General features: G+C 42.7%; 1 protein-coding gene across 6 annotated transcripts in view; it reads right to left on the minus strand.

Annotated features, from left to right (window-relative positions):
• The window catches only part of CCSAP (centriole, cilia and spindle associated protein), a 37,600-nt gene that overhangs the window by 10,329 nt on the left and 9,978 nt on the right, over nucleotides 1–17,293 (minus strand). For 3 of the 6 annotated variants that reach the window (XM_059882634.1, XM_010820404.4, XM_015460914.3), the window contains 2 exons: nucleotides 13,510–13,775; nucleotides 7,554–11,402 (listed from right to left, as the gene is read on the minus strand). In XM_059882634.1, coding sequence (XP_059738617.1) covers nucleotides 11,226–11,402; nucleotides 13,510–13,775 — 443 coding nt within the window. In that variant the 3' untranslated portion in view covers nucleotides 7,554–11,225. The other 3 variants (XR_001495316.3, XM_005226199.5, XM_059882633.1) reach the window with 3 other exon arrangements.

Below are 17,293 nucleotides of genomic sequence, written 5' to 3' on the forward strand. Positions count from 1 at the left end.
AGAGTGAACATCGACATTCTAGGAATCAGCGAACTAAGATGGACTGCAATGGGTGAATTTAACTCAGATGACCATTATATCGACTACTGTGGGCAGGAATCCCTCAGAAGAAATCGAGTAGCCATCATAGTCAACAGAAGAGTCTGAAATGCAGTACTTGGGTGTAATCTCAAAAACGACAGAATGATCTCTGTTAATTTCCAAGGCAAACCATTCAATATCATGGTAATCCAAGCCGATGCCCTGACCAGTAATGCTGAAGAAGCTGAAGTTGAACAGTTCTATGAAGACCTACAAGATCTTCTAGAACTAACACCCAAAAAAGGTGTCCTTTTCATTATAGGGGACTGGAATGCAAAAGTAGGAACTCAAGAAACACCTGGAGTAACAGGCAAATTTGGCCTTGGAGTACAGAAGGAAGCAGAGCAAAGGCTAATAGAGTTCTGCCAAGAGAACGCACTGGTCAGAGCAAACACCCTTTTCCAACAACACAAGAGAAGACTCTACACATGGACATCACCAGATGGTTGACACTGAAATCAGACTGATTATATTCTTTGCAGCCAAAGATGGAAAAGCTCTATACAGTCAGCAAAAACAAGACTGGGAGCTGACTGTGGCTCAGATCATGAACTCCTTATTGCCAAAATCAGACTGAAATTGAAGAAAGTGGAGAAAACCACTAGACCATTCAGGTATGACCTAAATCAAATCCCTTATGACTATACAGTGGAAGTGAGAAATAGATTTAAGGGACTAGATCTGATAGAGTGCCTGATGAACTATGGATGGAGATTCGTGACAGTGTACAGGAGACAGAAATCAAGACCATCCCCAAGAAAAAGACTCGCCATACCAAATACTAAAATTCACTGCAAAATTAAAACCTTTGAGCTCAGGTGTAGATCCATAGAGGAGCAGCATACCTTTCCCTTGTATCTGTTGCAGTTATGAAAAAGTATGATGTGACATTTTAAATCGGTAAGAGCTCTTTCACTGGATGGTGTTAAGTCCTTTTTCTACCCATTTAATTCAGTTTTTTCTAAAAAGGGTGATCTCAAATTCATATTCACTAAAAATTAATTCTAGTTGGATTAAAGGTCTAAAAGCAAAAGGTGAGTTTTTTTTTTTTTTAAGGCACTGGAAGAACATACAGAATTTTTATTATGACCAAAGAGTGAATCTTTCTATAGGTGACACTAAATACCTCATCTGTAAAGAAAGTGTTTGAGGTTTGACATCACAAATTAGTATTTCCTATACAACAAACACAAGCAGAGGAGATTAAGAACAGGTGGCAAGAATACACAGAAGAACTGTATTTAAAAAATCTTAATGACCTGGATAACCACAGTGGTGTGGTCACTTACCTAGAGCCAGCCATCCTGGAGTCTGAAGTCAAGTAGGCCTTAGAAAGCATCACTATTAACAAAGCTAGTGTAGGTGATAGAATTCCAGCTAAGCTATTTCAGATCCTAAAAGATGCTGCTGCTAAAGTGCTGCACTCAATATGCCAGCAAATCTGGAAAACACAGCAGTGGCCACAGGACTAGAAAAGGTCAGTTTTCATTCCAATCCCAAAGAAGGACAATGCCAAAGGATGCTCAAACTACCACACAGTTGTATTCATTTCACACACTAGCAAGGTAATGCTCTGAATCCTTCAAGCTAGGCTTCAGCAGTATGTATGTGAACTGAGAACTTCCAGATATACAAGCTGGATTGAGAAAAGGCAGAGGAGCCAAAGATCAAATTGCCAACATCTGTTGGATCATAGAAAAGGCAAGGGAATTCCAGAAAAACATCTACTTCTGCCTCATTGATGACACTAAAGCCTTTGACTGCACTGATCACAAGAAACTGGAAAATTCTTTAAGAGATGGGAATACTAGACCACTTTACCTGCCTCCTGAGAAACCTATATGCAGGTCAAGAAGTAACAGAACCAGACATGGAACAACGGACTGGTTCCAAATTGGGAAAGGAGTATGTCAAGGCTGTATATTGTCACCCTGCTTATTTAACCTACATGCAGATTGCATCATGTGAAATGCCGGGCTGGATGAATCACAGCTGGAATCAAGATTGCCAGAAGAAATATCAACCACCTCAGATATGCAGATGATACCACCCTAATGGCAGAAAGTGAAGAGGAACTAAAGAGCTTAAGGAAGGTGAAAGAGGAGAGTGAAAAAAATGGCTTAAAACTCAACATTCAAAAAACTAAGATCATGGTATCTGATCCCATCACTTCATGGAAAAAAGATGGGGAAAAAATGGGAACAGTGACAGATTTTATTTTCTTGGGCTCCAAAATCACTGTGACTGCAGCCATGAAATTAAAAGATGCTTGCTCCTTGGAAGAGTAGCTATGACAAAGCTAAGCAGTCAGTTCACTTTGCTGACAAAGGTCTGAATAGTCAAAGCTATGGTTTTTCCAATAATCATGTACTTATATGAGAGTTGGACCATAAAGAAGGCCAAGCCCCAAAGAATTGATGCTTTTGAATTGTGGTGCTGGAGAAGATTCTTGAGAGTCCCTTGGACAGCAAAGAGATCAAACCAGTCAATCATAAAGGAAATCAATCCTGAATATCATTGGAAGTACTGATGTTATAGCTCCAATACTCTGGCTACCTGATGCAAAGAGCCAACTCATTGGAAAAGACCCTGATGCTGGGAAAGATTGAGGGCAAGAGGAAAGAGGAGCAACAGTCTTGGTTGCTCCAGAGATGGTTGGATGGTATCACCGACTCAATAGACATGAGTTTAAGCAAACTCAGGGAGATAGTGAAGGACAGGGAAGCCTGGTGTGCTGCAGTCCACGAGGTCAAAAAGAGTAGGATACCACCTAGTGACTGAACAACAACAATACCACAAAAGAAAGCATAAAGTTAGCATTGGGCTATCGGAGAAGGCAATGGCACCCCACTCCAGTACTCTTGCCTGGAAAATCCATGGACGGAGGAGCCTGGTAGGCTGCAGTCCATGGGGTCACTAAGAGTCGGACACGACTGAGCGACTTCACTTTCACTTTTCACTTTCATGCATTGGAGAAGGAAATGGCAACCCACTCCAGTGTTCTTGCCTGGAGAATCCCAGGGACGGGGGAGCCTGGTGGGCTGCGGTCTATGGGGTTACACAGAGTCAGACACAACTGAAGTGACTTAGCATAGCATAGCACTGGGCTATGACAAAGTATTTGCAATGTGTTTACCAGAAGATTGGTATCAGATATACAGAGATCCTAGCTAGTTAAGCAGATAGAAACCCACTGAAAAATTAAAAGGCAGTGTGCTTTTCCAGTTTTTCCCAAATAATTTTAAGCTTGGTAAAGCACATAAATATGCCATTCATCAAAAAAATAGATGATTGATCAACATGAAAAAGAAGCTAACCCTGGCTAATAGTGAAATTCAGATTCAGATAACCACATTTTATTCCTGATATTGCTAATGTATGGCTTGTTCTTTTTTGTCAAGCTTGCTAGAGGCTTATCAATTTTATTGATCTTTCCAAAGAAACAGCTTTTGGCTTCATTTGTTTTTGTTCTCAATTTCATTGATTTCTGCTCTTTTCTTTTTCCTTCATTCTTGAAGATGTGGTCTTGCTTTGCTTATTTTTTTCTAGTCTAAGATGGAAGCTTAGATTATTGCTGAGATCTTCTTTCTTAACATAAGCTGTCAATGCTAATCAGTTTCTTCTAAGCACTGCTGTAACTGTGCCCAAAATTTTTAAAGTTTTTTAAATTACAACATTTCATTTTTCTCCCATTTAAAATATCTTCTGATTTCTCTTGAGACCATCTTTTTGGTGGGATTATTTATGAGCAGGTTATTTAATTTCCAACTGATTTGAGATTTTCCCTTCTTTACTGATTTCTAGTTTAATTTCATCATAGTCAGAAACATGAGTTGTATAATTTTTAATGTAAGATTATTTTAATAACCAGGATATGGACTTGTCTTGATGAATGTTCCATGTGCAGTGAAAATTTTTTGTTCTTTTTTTTGGTAGAGTGTTCTATAAATGTGAGTTGGTTAATGATGTTGTCTAGCCCTTCTAATATCTTTATTAATTTTTTGTCTACTAGTTCTATTACTGATAGGAGTATTGAAGTCTTTATAAATTTGTCTAGTTCTCTTTTCAGGAGTCAGATGTGTTCCTTCATAATATTTTGCCTCAGGACAATTTGCTTTGTAGTTTTTAAATTTTTTTAATAGAGTAATAATTTTTATTTTCGGAGAAGGCAATGGCACCCCATTCCAGTACTCTTGCCTGGAAAATCCATGGACGGAGGAGCCTGGTAGGCTGCAGTCCATGGGGTCGCGAAGAGTCGGACACGACTGGGTGACTTCACTTTCACTTTTCACTTTCATGCATTGGAGAAGGAAATGGCAACCCACTCCAGTGTTCTTGCCTGGAGAATCCCAGGGACGGTGGAGCCTGATGGGCTGCCGTCTATGGGGTCACACAGAGTCGGACACGACTGAAGCGACTTAGCAGCAGCAGCAGCAGCAGCAATTTTTATTTTATTGTATAATCCATATTAAAGACAGTGATTTATATGGCTTCTGTGATGTATGGAGTATTAGCTATATCAAAGGCCCTGAGTCCAGGCTATAAAAACCTTAAAACTTTATAAGATGATTGGCATGTATTTTTTTTTAACTATTTATTTTTTTCCCTTTTACTGGAAGACCAGTTTAAGAGACTGCACTAAGAGGACAGAGGCAGATCAGTAAAATCCAGCCACCAGAGCCACTTTGTATCCTGTCATAGTGCTGCTGTCCCCGTGCGTGCAGAGAACCCCAGTTCATCTTGCATTCTGTCGTTTTGTAGAGATGCTGTCTGCCACGCTCCCCACAAGAGTCTGCCAGATTTTAGGAACATTCACACATTCACACTCTCACTGATGGCACAGATGCTCGTCTCTTTGGAAGCTGTTGTTAGGGTCTGAGTGAAAGCCCACTGCTGTGTCTCCTCCACTATAGAACTCTTCTGCCTCTGACCAACTCTGACCCCAGGTGAGAAGAGGCTTCCCACATATCAAGCAGTTTTTCAACCTCAGCTGAGTGTCCTTCAGTTCAGCTCAATTCTGACACCATACTTGGAGAGAGTGGCAGGTCCCACGAGTTAAGGGCTCAGCCCCATGAGCCTGCCCCTACCCCAACTTCAGATGCCAATCACAGGTCCAGGCTGTCACCTGTGCTTCTGAGCAACCACCCCAGGACCCCCTCCTGGGGTTCAACTAATTTGCTAGAGCAGCTCACAGGAGTCAGAAAAGCAATTTATTTACTTGATTACTACCTTATTGTAGAGGATATAACTCAAAAACACCCAGATGGAAGACATGTAGGGGGCATGGTAGGGGAAAGGGTGCAGTTTCCCTGCTCTGTGGGCACCATTCTCACATCTCCACCTGTTCACTGACCAGAAAACTCCATGAACCCTGGATTTCTGGCTTTTACAGAGGCTTAGTCATATAGGTGTGAGTGATTAAGTCATTGGCCATTGGTGACTGACTCAATCTCCAGCCCCTCTCTCCTCCCTGGAGGTCAGAAGTTGGGGGTAGGACTCAAAGTCCCAACCCTTTCTTTGCACTCAGTTTCCCTGGCAACCAGACAGTATTCTTAGGGCTGGCCAAAAGTCACTTCAAAAATGTGTGTTGAAAAGGGGGCCTATTATGAGTGACAAGGCACTCCTTTCACCTTTCTGGCTCTGGAGCTGTTTCTGGGACCCAGAACAAATGACCGAATTCTAGAACTGTTGTTCTCATTCCCCCATGCTCCCAGCTTCCTTTGGTATCACTTCTCTCCTGTCTGAATACATCCTTTGGCTGTTTCTTTAAAGCAGGTCTTCTGGCTCTCAATTCTCTTAGTTTTCCTGCATCTGAGAATGTCTTTATTTCACCCTCATTCCTGAGGGATATTTCACTGGATATAGAATTCTAAGTTGACAGTTCTTTTCTTTCAGCACTTTAAGAAATGTGCCACTTACTTCTGGCCTCCATAGTTTCTGATGAAAAAAATGCATTGGCATATGAACTGTCCCCCTGTAAGTCGCTCTCACTTTTCCCTGGCTGCGTTCAAGATGTCTGTTAGTTTTCATCAGTTAATGATGTTATCTGGGCTTGGATTTCTTGGGTTTATTCTGTTTCAGCTTCACTCAGCTCACCTGGAAGGATTTTAGCCATCATTTCTGCAGATGATTTTAAAGCACTACACTTTTCCTCTTCTCTTTCTATGATTCCTATAACACAACCTGGAAACTTTTCTCCAGCCCTTTTCTGTTCTTCAGATTGGATGATTTGTATTGATCTATTATCTTTATTTTGTCATCTTCAACCTGCTATTCTGTCTATCTAGCAAGGTTTTTTTAATTTCAGTTGGAGTATTTTTCAGTTCTAATATTGTCACTTGATTTTCCTATCATCTATTTCTCTACTGAAAATTTCTAGTTTAATACTTATTTCAAGAGTGTGATCATTCATTTGAACTTTTCAATAACAGCTTCCTTCAAGGCTGTGATGGCAGCTACTGATTGCCTTTTTCCATGATAGCCATTTTCATGGTTTCATATACTGAGTAATTTGGAGTGCCTCATAGGTATTTTGAATATTACATGATGAAATACAACCAAGTCCTATGGAGAATGCTGGCATTTTTGTTTTATCAAGTAATCAATCTGTTTAGGCTCAGGCCCCAAGTCCTGGCATGCTGGTTCCAATGCCAGTTCAGCCTTCAAAGCTTTTGCAGTGCTCTTTGGACCTGCCTCACATGTACAGAATTTTGTGGTCAGTCTGAGACCTGAGGAGGGGTCTGCCAGGCAGCCCACTCTCAAAGGTGCTTGGCTGGCTAATTAGGATCAGGGGGACAGTATAAACAAGGAAAGCAGGTGAGGGAAAGCTGGGGAGTTACAGAATATGCATAGCATTATTCCATATTTGTGCAAAAAAACAACAACAACAGTGTATATGTACCTCCAAGTGCCTGGGAAAAAAGGTCTGGTTTCCTCTAAGAAGGGATGTGGAATATTGGTGAGGGGGTGGTATTGAAAGGAACTTTGACTTTTTACTCTACACTTCTCTTTGAGTTAGGGCTTCTCTGGTGGCTCAGTGGTAAAGAATCTGCCTGCCAGTGTAGGAGACTTGGGTTTGATCCCTGGGTCAGGAAGGTCCCTAGAGAAGGAAATGGAAACCCACTCCAGTATTCTTGCTTGGGAAATCATATGGACAGAGGAACCTGGTGGGCTACAGTGCATGGGTTCACAACGAGCTGAATGCAACTGAACAACAAATCTCTTTAAGCTTCTTTTGCCCATGCCCTATCCCTTTGGTAATTTTCAAAGCAATAAGGTATGAGGGAAAGACTGGGAAAATGTGGAGTTTAATTCAAAGTGTATACACAGAAAGTATCTCTTCCTGGATGTAATATACCTTACTAAATATTTATCTAATGAAAAATACATTTAGGAGTCCATATAATCATCGAATTCTCTTCAACCATTAATGTACTAGTCAGAATTACTGCCCACAAAACAGAAGCTTAGCCTGTAGTATTAATGAACTTTATTCACATTTTTCCAAGTAACTACAATATTAAATACAAGCTAAAAGCAACACACAGTTTTTAGAAAACACAGCCCCAAATGCCCACCGCCTGAGCTCTGTGACTGTAGGTGCCCGGCCTTAGTGCCTTCAGAATGTTAAAGTGAGTGCAGTGCTCAAAATACACATACAACAACAACACAGGCAGACAGCTCTGAAAAAGTTCTGCTAATTATAAAGAAATCCAAAAAGAGGCCTCTAGTGTCTTCACTCAGGTGTCCTGACTTTCAAAATGGAAATAAATGATAAAGGAGCAGCTTTCTCCTCTCACACCAGCAGGCTGGGAGGAAACCTGGGCCTCAACCCTGGACGTGGCTCCTCTCACGGAATTTGGTACTAAGTAAACAGAGTGGACAGCTCCCTATTCAGCCTATTGTACAAAATCCATTTCAAATTTTATACATGGTTACACGTTTAGGACCACTTTTTAAATACTACTTAACTGATCATAAGACTATGGTAAGGACCCATGAGTCGGGCATTGGCAATTTGATCCCAAACCAACTACAAAATCAGACTGTATAAATATTAGCACCATTTTTTGTCTAGTCCAGTGAAACGTAAGAGTGCCCACTGAGCTATTTTCCACTGAAGTAGTCAACAAGACAGTTGTTTTCACTTTTAACATATGCTTGGCCCCTCTTCCTCTTTGCCAGCAATACATTTGAACACTCTGATGAGCAAGTACTGACATTTCCGCTGATGAAGTTGACGTCCGCACAGCCTCAGCGCTCAGAAGCCGCCTTTCTGCTGTGCATTGTAGCTGGGTCACGCAAACTCAGCCAGCTACGACGGGCAACAGAAAGGCGGCCGTTCAGTGCTGAGGCTGTGCGGATGTAGACGTCATCAGCGGAAATGTCAGTACTTGCTCATCAGAGTGCTCAGAGCTTTCAGATTACTAGCAATCTACATCTGATGAACCAATGACAAAGCTATTTCATAAGAAGCACACAAATGTGTGCTTACTACATTACGAGCAATTCAGATAAACTACACCCTATTTTACTTTTAGTAGACTTTAAAAGAAATGTATATAGGTACTTGGGAATTTTCTGGCCATGGGGGAGTACAAGCATTTGACACCTCATAAATAGAGCAGTCTTCTAGGTTTTAAAAGCAAGAAAAAGGACAGATTCCTATTCTCATTCACCTCAGTCCAGCAGAAGTATTCAGGTGTTACCTAATATTTTATTATTGCTTTTAGTAAACACAGAAAACATGTTACAAGTTGTTTTAATTAAGAACTTAAAAACTAAAATTTTAAAAGGAGACTCTTATGCAGCAGTTATTTCAATCTATATTTTAAATATCACTGGATTCTCAGTTTCAAATTTTTCAACATGAAAGGCAATTTTAAATTACCTCGCTGTTTCATAAGCTGTCTTAAGGAATAAGAACATGATCACAATGACATTAGTGAGAAGGAAAAAGTAGGACATCAAGTTGTTACAACTTAAAAATTTTTGTAGGTTCAAAAGATCATCTTTACCCCTAAAGAGAAAGAACAAAATGAAACCCTAACCAACCAATGGCTTGGACACAGGAAGGGGACTCCCAGTTACTTCATATTGACTCATTCATTGTTCATGCACATTAAAAACACTTTAAAAAATCTTGTTCATTGGTCCTCTACTTAAAAGGGGGGGAAATACTGGCCAATATCACCCTCTAGGTTCTTCCAGATCTGCATGTGGAGTTTGCAGTAGTAATTAACCATATTAAATGCAAGTCTGTGTTTTAAAGGAGAGAGTCTGGCTTGCTCAGGGTCTTGAGGGGTCGGGTTTCTAAGGCAGTCCATCAGTGTAGACCTGAGCTACTCCCCACAGCCTCTTCCTAAGACTGTCAGCTTCCTTAGACTGTCAGGGGAACAGAACACTGGAGCTGGTAGTTGAAACTATACATGCCGGAAGTGGTCTTAAAGACAGTTCCCACCACATTACCACAGAAATTTCATCTTTAGGTACCTGGAGTGTTTAAGGATTATAATAACAGCAAGATTCACCAGAATCCCTAGCAAGGACATTTTGGACAACACATAGACCTTTCTCTTACTAAACATACATCATAGTGACTAGGAGAGCTCTCTATATATTCACCTCAAAATAACGCAAATATTTTAAGTTGTTTCTAAAGGCTCATGATTCTTCAATACAAATTTGCAAAGCTTAATATGATTGTGTAAGATGATACTGTGTGAAGATTTTACATGGAATGAAACATTTTTGTAGAAATCAACCACAATACTTTAAAGACCCAGAGTAAAAATATCAAGGAAATGCTCAAATGCACATCAAACACCAAATTTTCATTCACACATCTCTACATGGTAAGTGGGCAAAGAACTTTTTTCTCTCTTATCAGGAATTTAGCATTCATCCTTACTGTAGATTCCTATCTCTGCTGAATGGAAAAAATGTTTCTCAAAACCACTTTCTACCCCAAAAGCAAATGTACTGGAGAGAAGGAAACACTTCATTGAAATGCTCACATCTATGCCCATACACACAGCGGCATCCCCTCACATTAGCTTCTACACAAAACCTACCAGCTAGGAACCTGTGAGGCATGTATTTCAACCAAAAGTCTGAACAATGTGCATCATCAAGGCTTTGTTATTGGTAATTCCATGGAGGAGGAAAGTAGGGGTGACCCACATCTCTCATAGGTAGCTTAACATCTGTCCCCCACCCCCGGTAAGCAAGACAATCTCAATTTACTAAGTAAAAGTTCAGATTTTAAATTGTAAGTATCATTGCTAAACTCTTCTAGAAGAGGCAGAAGTCCACAGTGGGTGACTGCCAAAAGGCGAGACTGCAGCAAGTGACTGGTACCCCATTAAGTGTCCTTAAAAAATCTCAATTAAAAAGTGACTCTTTGACTCAAAAGAAACTTCAGTACTACTTCTAAACACTTCATTTACTGGAATGCACTTGAACTAAACTATTAATATAAGTGCCTAGATGACAATTTAAAGAGAAAAGATGACCCTCACCCAGCCCGGATAGTTCTTAAATATCACAGTCCACATGAAGTGGTACTTGAACTGAAACGCAAAAAACATTTAATTGTTTAGGAACTACCAATGTTCTACAATACTTTCACTATACATGGAATCAAAAGTAGTGTTGAAACTCACTTTTAACTTGATGTTCAAAGCAAACTACACATAAGGAAAGGGAATCTTCTGTGGCAAGCTGGCGTGACCTTACCAGCTATGGGATCTGAGAAGCTGTTCAGAACAGGAGGAAAACAGGCTTCACCTAAACTGAGCATAGATACTGAAGTTAAGCATCTGTCAGCCATTTAAAGGCATTTGGTGTCAGTATCTTAAAAGATTAAGATGCTTTAAAACAAAACCCTTATAAGAATATCAAAGATTTAGGGAATTCTCCTCATAAATAACCAAATTTCTATGGCTTCAGTTGTCACCCTACTGCTGAGGTAGGTGACCAGGATTCATCAAAAGAGACAATCTTTTGGAAATTCCCCAAGAAAAATCTTGCATAATCAGTTGGTTTCTTAAACCTGTGTCCAATTGCTTTTGATAGTTTTTGTCTTGTTCTTTTCTTTCATTTACACTTTTAAAAAGAGGTTGTCCAAGCAACTGTTCCTTCCCTCAAGCTCTGGCAGAGTAGCATCTCATATACTCTGTCATCCATGGGTTCTCTGAGGAGGCAGGCTTGACCCGCCTATTTTTCTCCACATCAGCAGAGTGAGCCCGCTGCCTCTGAGCCGCCAGCCTCCTCTTCTCCACCTGCCTTCTGCTCTTGGCTCGCAATGCTGATTCATGGATCTAAGGGGAGTCAGAATGAATGAACAGTCACTCAAGTGGCTTTGGCACTAATTTTCCAGAATATTCACAATGAAGCTTCCTCCAGGTCACCTGCAGCAGGGCAGAGGCAAGTCAGTCTCACCATATTCAGGACTTCTGTGAATAAAAGTTTCTCCAGAAGAGCCATTCCCCTGAGTTCTGTCTTACCCATTGTCAGCAATACAGAAACTAGGCAACAGAAAATGTCCACCGGACTACATTTCAGTTTAAATGGTAAACAACTAATCTACATGTGCCTTGAGAAACTGCCTCTGGAAAAGGATTGGAACTCCTTAGCATTAAGCAAGAATAAGTATTCCATTGAAGGAATTTATATATTTTATAGCAAAATACTAAAAGATTTCAAGATTTTACCACCTAGGTGTTTAATGAACCCCATTCAACTTAACTCCACAGGATTGCCAGAGGACAACTCTGTTATCTCAAATATCACTCCAAACAACACTGTCTGCTAGAGTTCAGAAGTCTGTTCTGTAAACTTGGACTGCAGTATTTAATGAGAATTCAAACAGCCTGCACCTCTGCTTCTCTTCACTCCTTCTTTGCTTTGGGCTGGTGGATGCTGTTAGCACTAACACAATCATTGCTATATGACCCCACACGTGAGGCACCCTCATCTGCCTTGTTCTCAGGTCTTTGCACGGGGACATGCCAGGCCTGGGTCCAAGGAGAACTAAACCTTGGGGGAGGGATGATCAGGGGACATGCAATCACTCTAATTTAATCCAAAGAGAAAACAGGAGTCTAGTTAGATGTGGAGAACCACAGAAGATGTGATCTGATAGACAGATAGCAACAAAGGGGCTGAGGCGTGAGATGCCAGTTATCAAGTCCAACAGAGCAGGAGCCTCTCAGGAGGCCAGAGGCAAATCTAGACCGGCAGCTGCTAGCCCTGGCTGTGCCCCTCGGCTATACCTCCTGGGCCCCAGGAACTTGAGAGCCCTGCGTCCTGCCCCTTCTCCACCTGGCTCGGTGTCAGTAAAACCTTCCAGCTACCAGTTCAGTTCAGTTCAGTCCCTCAGTCGTGTCCGACTCTTTGGACCCCATGAACTGCAGCACGTCAGGCCTCCCTGTCCATCACCAACTCCCGGAGTTCACCCAAACTCATCTCCATCGAGTCAGTGATGCCATCCAGCCATTTCATCCTCTGTCGTCCCCTTCTCCTCCTGCCCTCAATCTTTCCCAGAATCGGGGTCTTTTCCAATGAGTCAGCTCTTTGCATCAGGTGGCCAAAGTACTGGAGTTTCAGCTTTAGCATCAGTCCTTCCAATGAATACCCAGGACTGGTCTCCTTTAGGATGGACTGGTTGGATCTCCTTGCAGTCCAAGGGACTTGCAAGAATCTTCTCCAGCACCACAGTTCAAAAGTATCAATTCTTCGGCACTCAGCTTTCTTCACAGTCCAACTCTCACATCTATACGTGACCACTGGAAAAACCATAGCCTTGACTAGACCACAGTCCAACTCTCACATCCATACATGACCATTGGAAAAACCACAGCCTTGACTAGATGGACCTTTGTTGGCAAAGTAATGTCTCTGCTTTTCAATATGCTATCTAGGTTGGTCATAACTTTCCTTCCAGGGAGTAAGCGTCTTTTAATTTCATGGCTGCAATCACCATCTGCAGTGATTTTGGAGCCCAAAAAAATAAAGTCAGCCACTGTTTCCACTGTTTCCCCATCTATTTCCCATGAAGTGATGGGACCAGATGCCATGATCTTAGTTTTCTGCATGTTGAGCTTTAAGCTAACTTTTTCACTCTCCTCTTTCACTTTGATCAAGAGGCTTTTCTTTAAGTTCCTCTTCACTTTCTGCCATAAGAGTGGAGTCATCTGCATACCTGGCTCGGTGTCAGCAAAAACTCCCAGCAAAACCCCAATCTCTAGGCAGCTAACATCCTGCATCCTGTTTGCGATCAGATGCCCAGTCCTGGGCTTTCCTTGGCCCATCTGAGACCTACCATGTCCCAAAACATCTCAGCAACCACAGGTATGATAGCCAGTGGCAGCCAGGCCAACCCCACCCTCCAGGGGAAAGCAGAGAAGCCCGTTCACTGGCACCTACCTCATGCATGGGTGCAGAAGCACAGACGTTGTGAGTTTTCTGGCTTCCTGTATCCGTCTGTTTCTCTCCCCACCCATAGAGGGCAAACGGGTGCCTGTGTTCTTTTATTCTAGTGGATGACCTCTGAGGACTCTTGGTTTTCCTGCTTCCTCGGGCAGCTAAGGCACTTGGTGGTTGCTGAGGGTCAGTACTGCTGGCTGATTTTTCAGGGTCTCTCATCCTGATCTGTCGTTCAGGTTTCTCTTTTACATCTTTCACTGGCAGTGCTTTTTGAAAAAGGAGATAGAACAGGATGAATGCTTTAAATTCAGGTTTACATACAATTACACATAATTTAAATATTTGGGATGAAAAATTCATAATGCCTAATTAAGTAACTTTTTTACTTACAGCTTGATTCTACAAGTTTCACTTAAAATGGACAGACAGAAACAAGTTAGTCTATCTCATTTTAAAATCAACAATAAATACCAAGACTGAACCAAGCCTATTCAAAAGTAACAACCATCATTCGCATTCTGAGATTACGAGTCTCAATTGAATACTAAAAGCTAAAAGGCTAGAAAACACCAGGGCCTAATGGCTTTCCCCATGATAAATCCAGTCATTTACCATCTTGCTTCAGGGACAGATTTGGACTGGCGACAATCATTCATCAGCTGCAAAGGGCTAGTTTTTAAGTTACTCAACTGGAGTTTCAGGATTGTACTACTTTGTCATGCTCCAAGACTATGGAAAATGCTCCTTTCAGCTCTCCCGAGCTCCTTATAAGAGCTGGCTGGTGACCTTAACATGAAAAGCCCTCCATCACAATAAGGAGCGTTTTCCATAGCTCCTCACCTCCATGTACAGCTGCATGCACCCAGGGGGAGGAGCTGGGAAGAGGGCTCTTATTCATGACAACATGAACCAGGGCCCCTAGCCTACACAGTCCTAAATCTGGCATCAAGGCTGGTAAAACTCTGGTGGGGAATGCACTGCACACCTGAGGTGTACTCAGACATTCAGGACACACTCCAGAACATAGCTGTTTCCCCTTTATGACTGTCCAATCATTATTTTTACAACCATTTGTATAGTCCTATATGATCTTATAATCTTATGTGATCTTATACAGGTTGTATTCCTTGTGTAAAGCCCCAGTGAGCCTATGTTTTAATCTGAGTAAGAGCTCCTGCGCATCCAGGGCACCACTTTACAGACCCCCTTGCTCACATCTGTAGAAAACCCCTTGCTCCTGAGGCTCCAGAATTTGGCTCTAGGTAGTGATTTTACAGGTTCCCCTTCCCAAACCGCATCATCTTTAGGACGCACTCATGTCCCTCACTCAGTGGACCCTTCCCTGATGACATCCATGTAATCCAGACACAGCACACGTGTGTGCACCCTGACACATCACCTGCATTTCTGTCTTCAGCAATGACCTTTATCTACCAAATCATTTCCTTTATTACTAAGCATTTTAAGGAGCAGATAGCACGCGTCCAGCCCTTGGGTTCAGTGCTTTGCATGGCTGTGCACCGTATCTATAAACCCAGCACTCAGGCTGTCTGGGGACACATGAGATACCAGTCTTATACTGAATCCTAGGAACCCAAATCCCCTCATCACTCACTCTTCTGAGTGATGTGTCCTCACCTCATCCTCTTCCCTCCCCTGGATCTAGGTAGAAGGGAAAGAGCCCATCAGGACCAAGACAACGGGAAGTAGAAGGGGCTCCATGCCTGGCGCAGTTACGACACTGAGAGAGGGGGAAACAACTCAACTCATCTTCAGGGATTCATTTCCTTCTCTTCCTCTCCAGCCCCCATATGTCTAACTCAGACCTTCCAGGGAGCATGTCCCAGAAGATGATAATGATTTGGCTCACGGGACAAGCTGAAGCCAACCAAGGAGAGATTAGGAAAGAGAATTCCAGCAAGTGGGGAACTGGCTTCTACAAAGACATGAAGAGAAGAAAGAATAATTACAAATGCCAGGTACACAGAGAGTCTATGGGTGAAGGCATGAGTGGGTAGCAGTGGGGAAATAAAGACCTTCTATGCCAAACACAGGAGTTTTATCTTTTCCTAAAAATGAAGAAGAATCACTGAAGGATTTTAGGCTGAAAAATGCTATGGTCCTATCTGCATTTCAGGAAGGCGGCATCTAGCAACAAACGTGCCCCAAAGAGGTGGGGGCAGAAAGCATGGAGAGTCCAGGGTAGGGGGCAATGCTGGCAGGGGCCAAGCAGGGAGAAAAGGACCAGATAGTGCCCGCCACACCTGGCTGGTGCTCGGACTCACCTGGGCACCTGTGAACTGGGAGGTGGTACCCCGGCCTCTCCAGAGAGCCACAGAGGGCTAGACGGGCAGCTGAGTGGGTGACAGACACAAAGCAAATGCTGGGAGGCAAAGAGGAATCTTGGGGCCCCTACAGGGGTTGGGAGTGGATGGTCACACTATCCTCCAGCAGAAAGCCATCAAAGATGGGAAAAGGGTACTTGACGACTCAGGTATGAGACACCCCTGGGACCACCACGCAGGCCACAGCAGAACCCTTAATCAGGGGCCCAAAAGAGAATGTGGAATTGGAGAGAGTCATAAGCAGGTAGGTGGGGGCTGAGGCTCAGACACAGAGCAGATCCCCCAGAATGAACAGAGTCAGCAGAAGGGGAGCAGAGGTTGGCCCCCTGGACACCAGCTGAGCCGGTAGAAGGGATGAGGAGAGCCAGAGAGGAAGCCAGGGAAAAGAACAGCCAGCAAAGTCTAGAAGCTTCCAGGAGAGAAGCTGGAGAAGGATGTTCAGAAAAGGACAGAACAATTAACAGAGCCAAATTTTACAAAGAGGGCAGGAGAATGAGGACAAAACAAGACTGGGCATTCTAGGGTTTAAGAGACACAAGCTACTGTGTAAACACAAGTAGCTACAAGGGCACATTGCACAGCACAGGGAATACAGCCAGTATTTGTCAGGCTCTAGATGGGAATCGTGAATCACTATGTTGTACACCAGGGCTTCCCTGACAGCTCAGTTGGTAAAGAATCCGCCTGCAATGCAAGAGACCCCAGTTCAATACCTGGGCTGGGAAGATCCACTGGAAAAGGGATACGCTATCCACTCCAGTATACCTGGGCTTCCCTGGTGGCTCAGCTGGTAAAGAATCCACCTGCAATGTAGGAGATCTGGGTTTGATCCCTGGGTTGGGAAGATCCCCTGAAGAAGGGAAGGCTACCCACTCCAGTATTCTGGCCGGGAAAATTCCATGTATAGTCTATGGAGTTGCAAAGAGTTGGACATGCCTGAGCGACTTTGACTTTCATGCTGTACACCTGAAACATATAAATCAAATATACCTCAATAAAGAAACTGGATGGTTAAGTGTTATGTTAGGTGTGCTGCACCACAATTAAATAAAATAAACGAACATAAGATAAAATATTTACACAAGTTTTGTAAAAGACAGACTTGGGTCTGGGCAGTCAGGCTGTCTCACGTGACCGAGAGGAGCACAGGCGATAGGGAGAGCCAGGTCACAGCAGGTTGCAGATCAGGGGGACCCCAGTGATCTCCTCACCATGGATCACTGAAAGGTCAGTGTCCACCGGTATCCAACACAAGAAACTGAAATCCTCTCTAGGGAGCCTGGGTCTCAGATTATTCCTACAGATAATTTTCTGAACACAACAGTGAGTGTCCTGGGGATGACCAGTCACACAGGAGACAAGATGATAAGGAAGTCCAGCAGGAGCAAGAGACTTGGGGAAATGGGGTTATCACTAACAGACCATAAAACTAAAAGAAG

This window comes from Bos taurus, chromosome 28 (assembly GCF_002263795.3).
Source record: "Bos taurus isolate L1 Dominette 01449 registration number 42190680 breed Hereford chromosome 28, ARS-UCD2.0, whole genome shotgun sequence".
NCBI lineage: Eukaryota > Metazoa > Chordata > Mammalia > Artiodactyla > Bovidae > Bos > Bos taurus.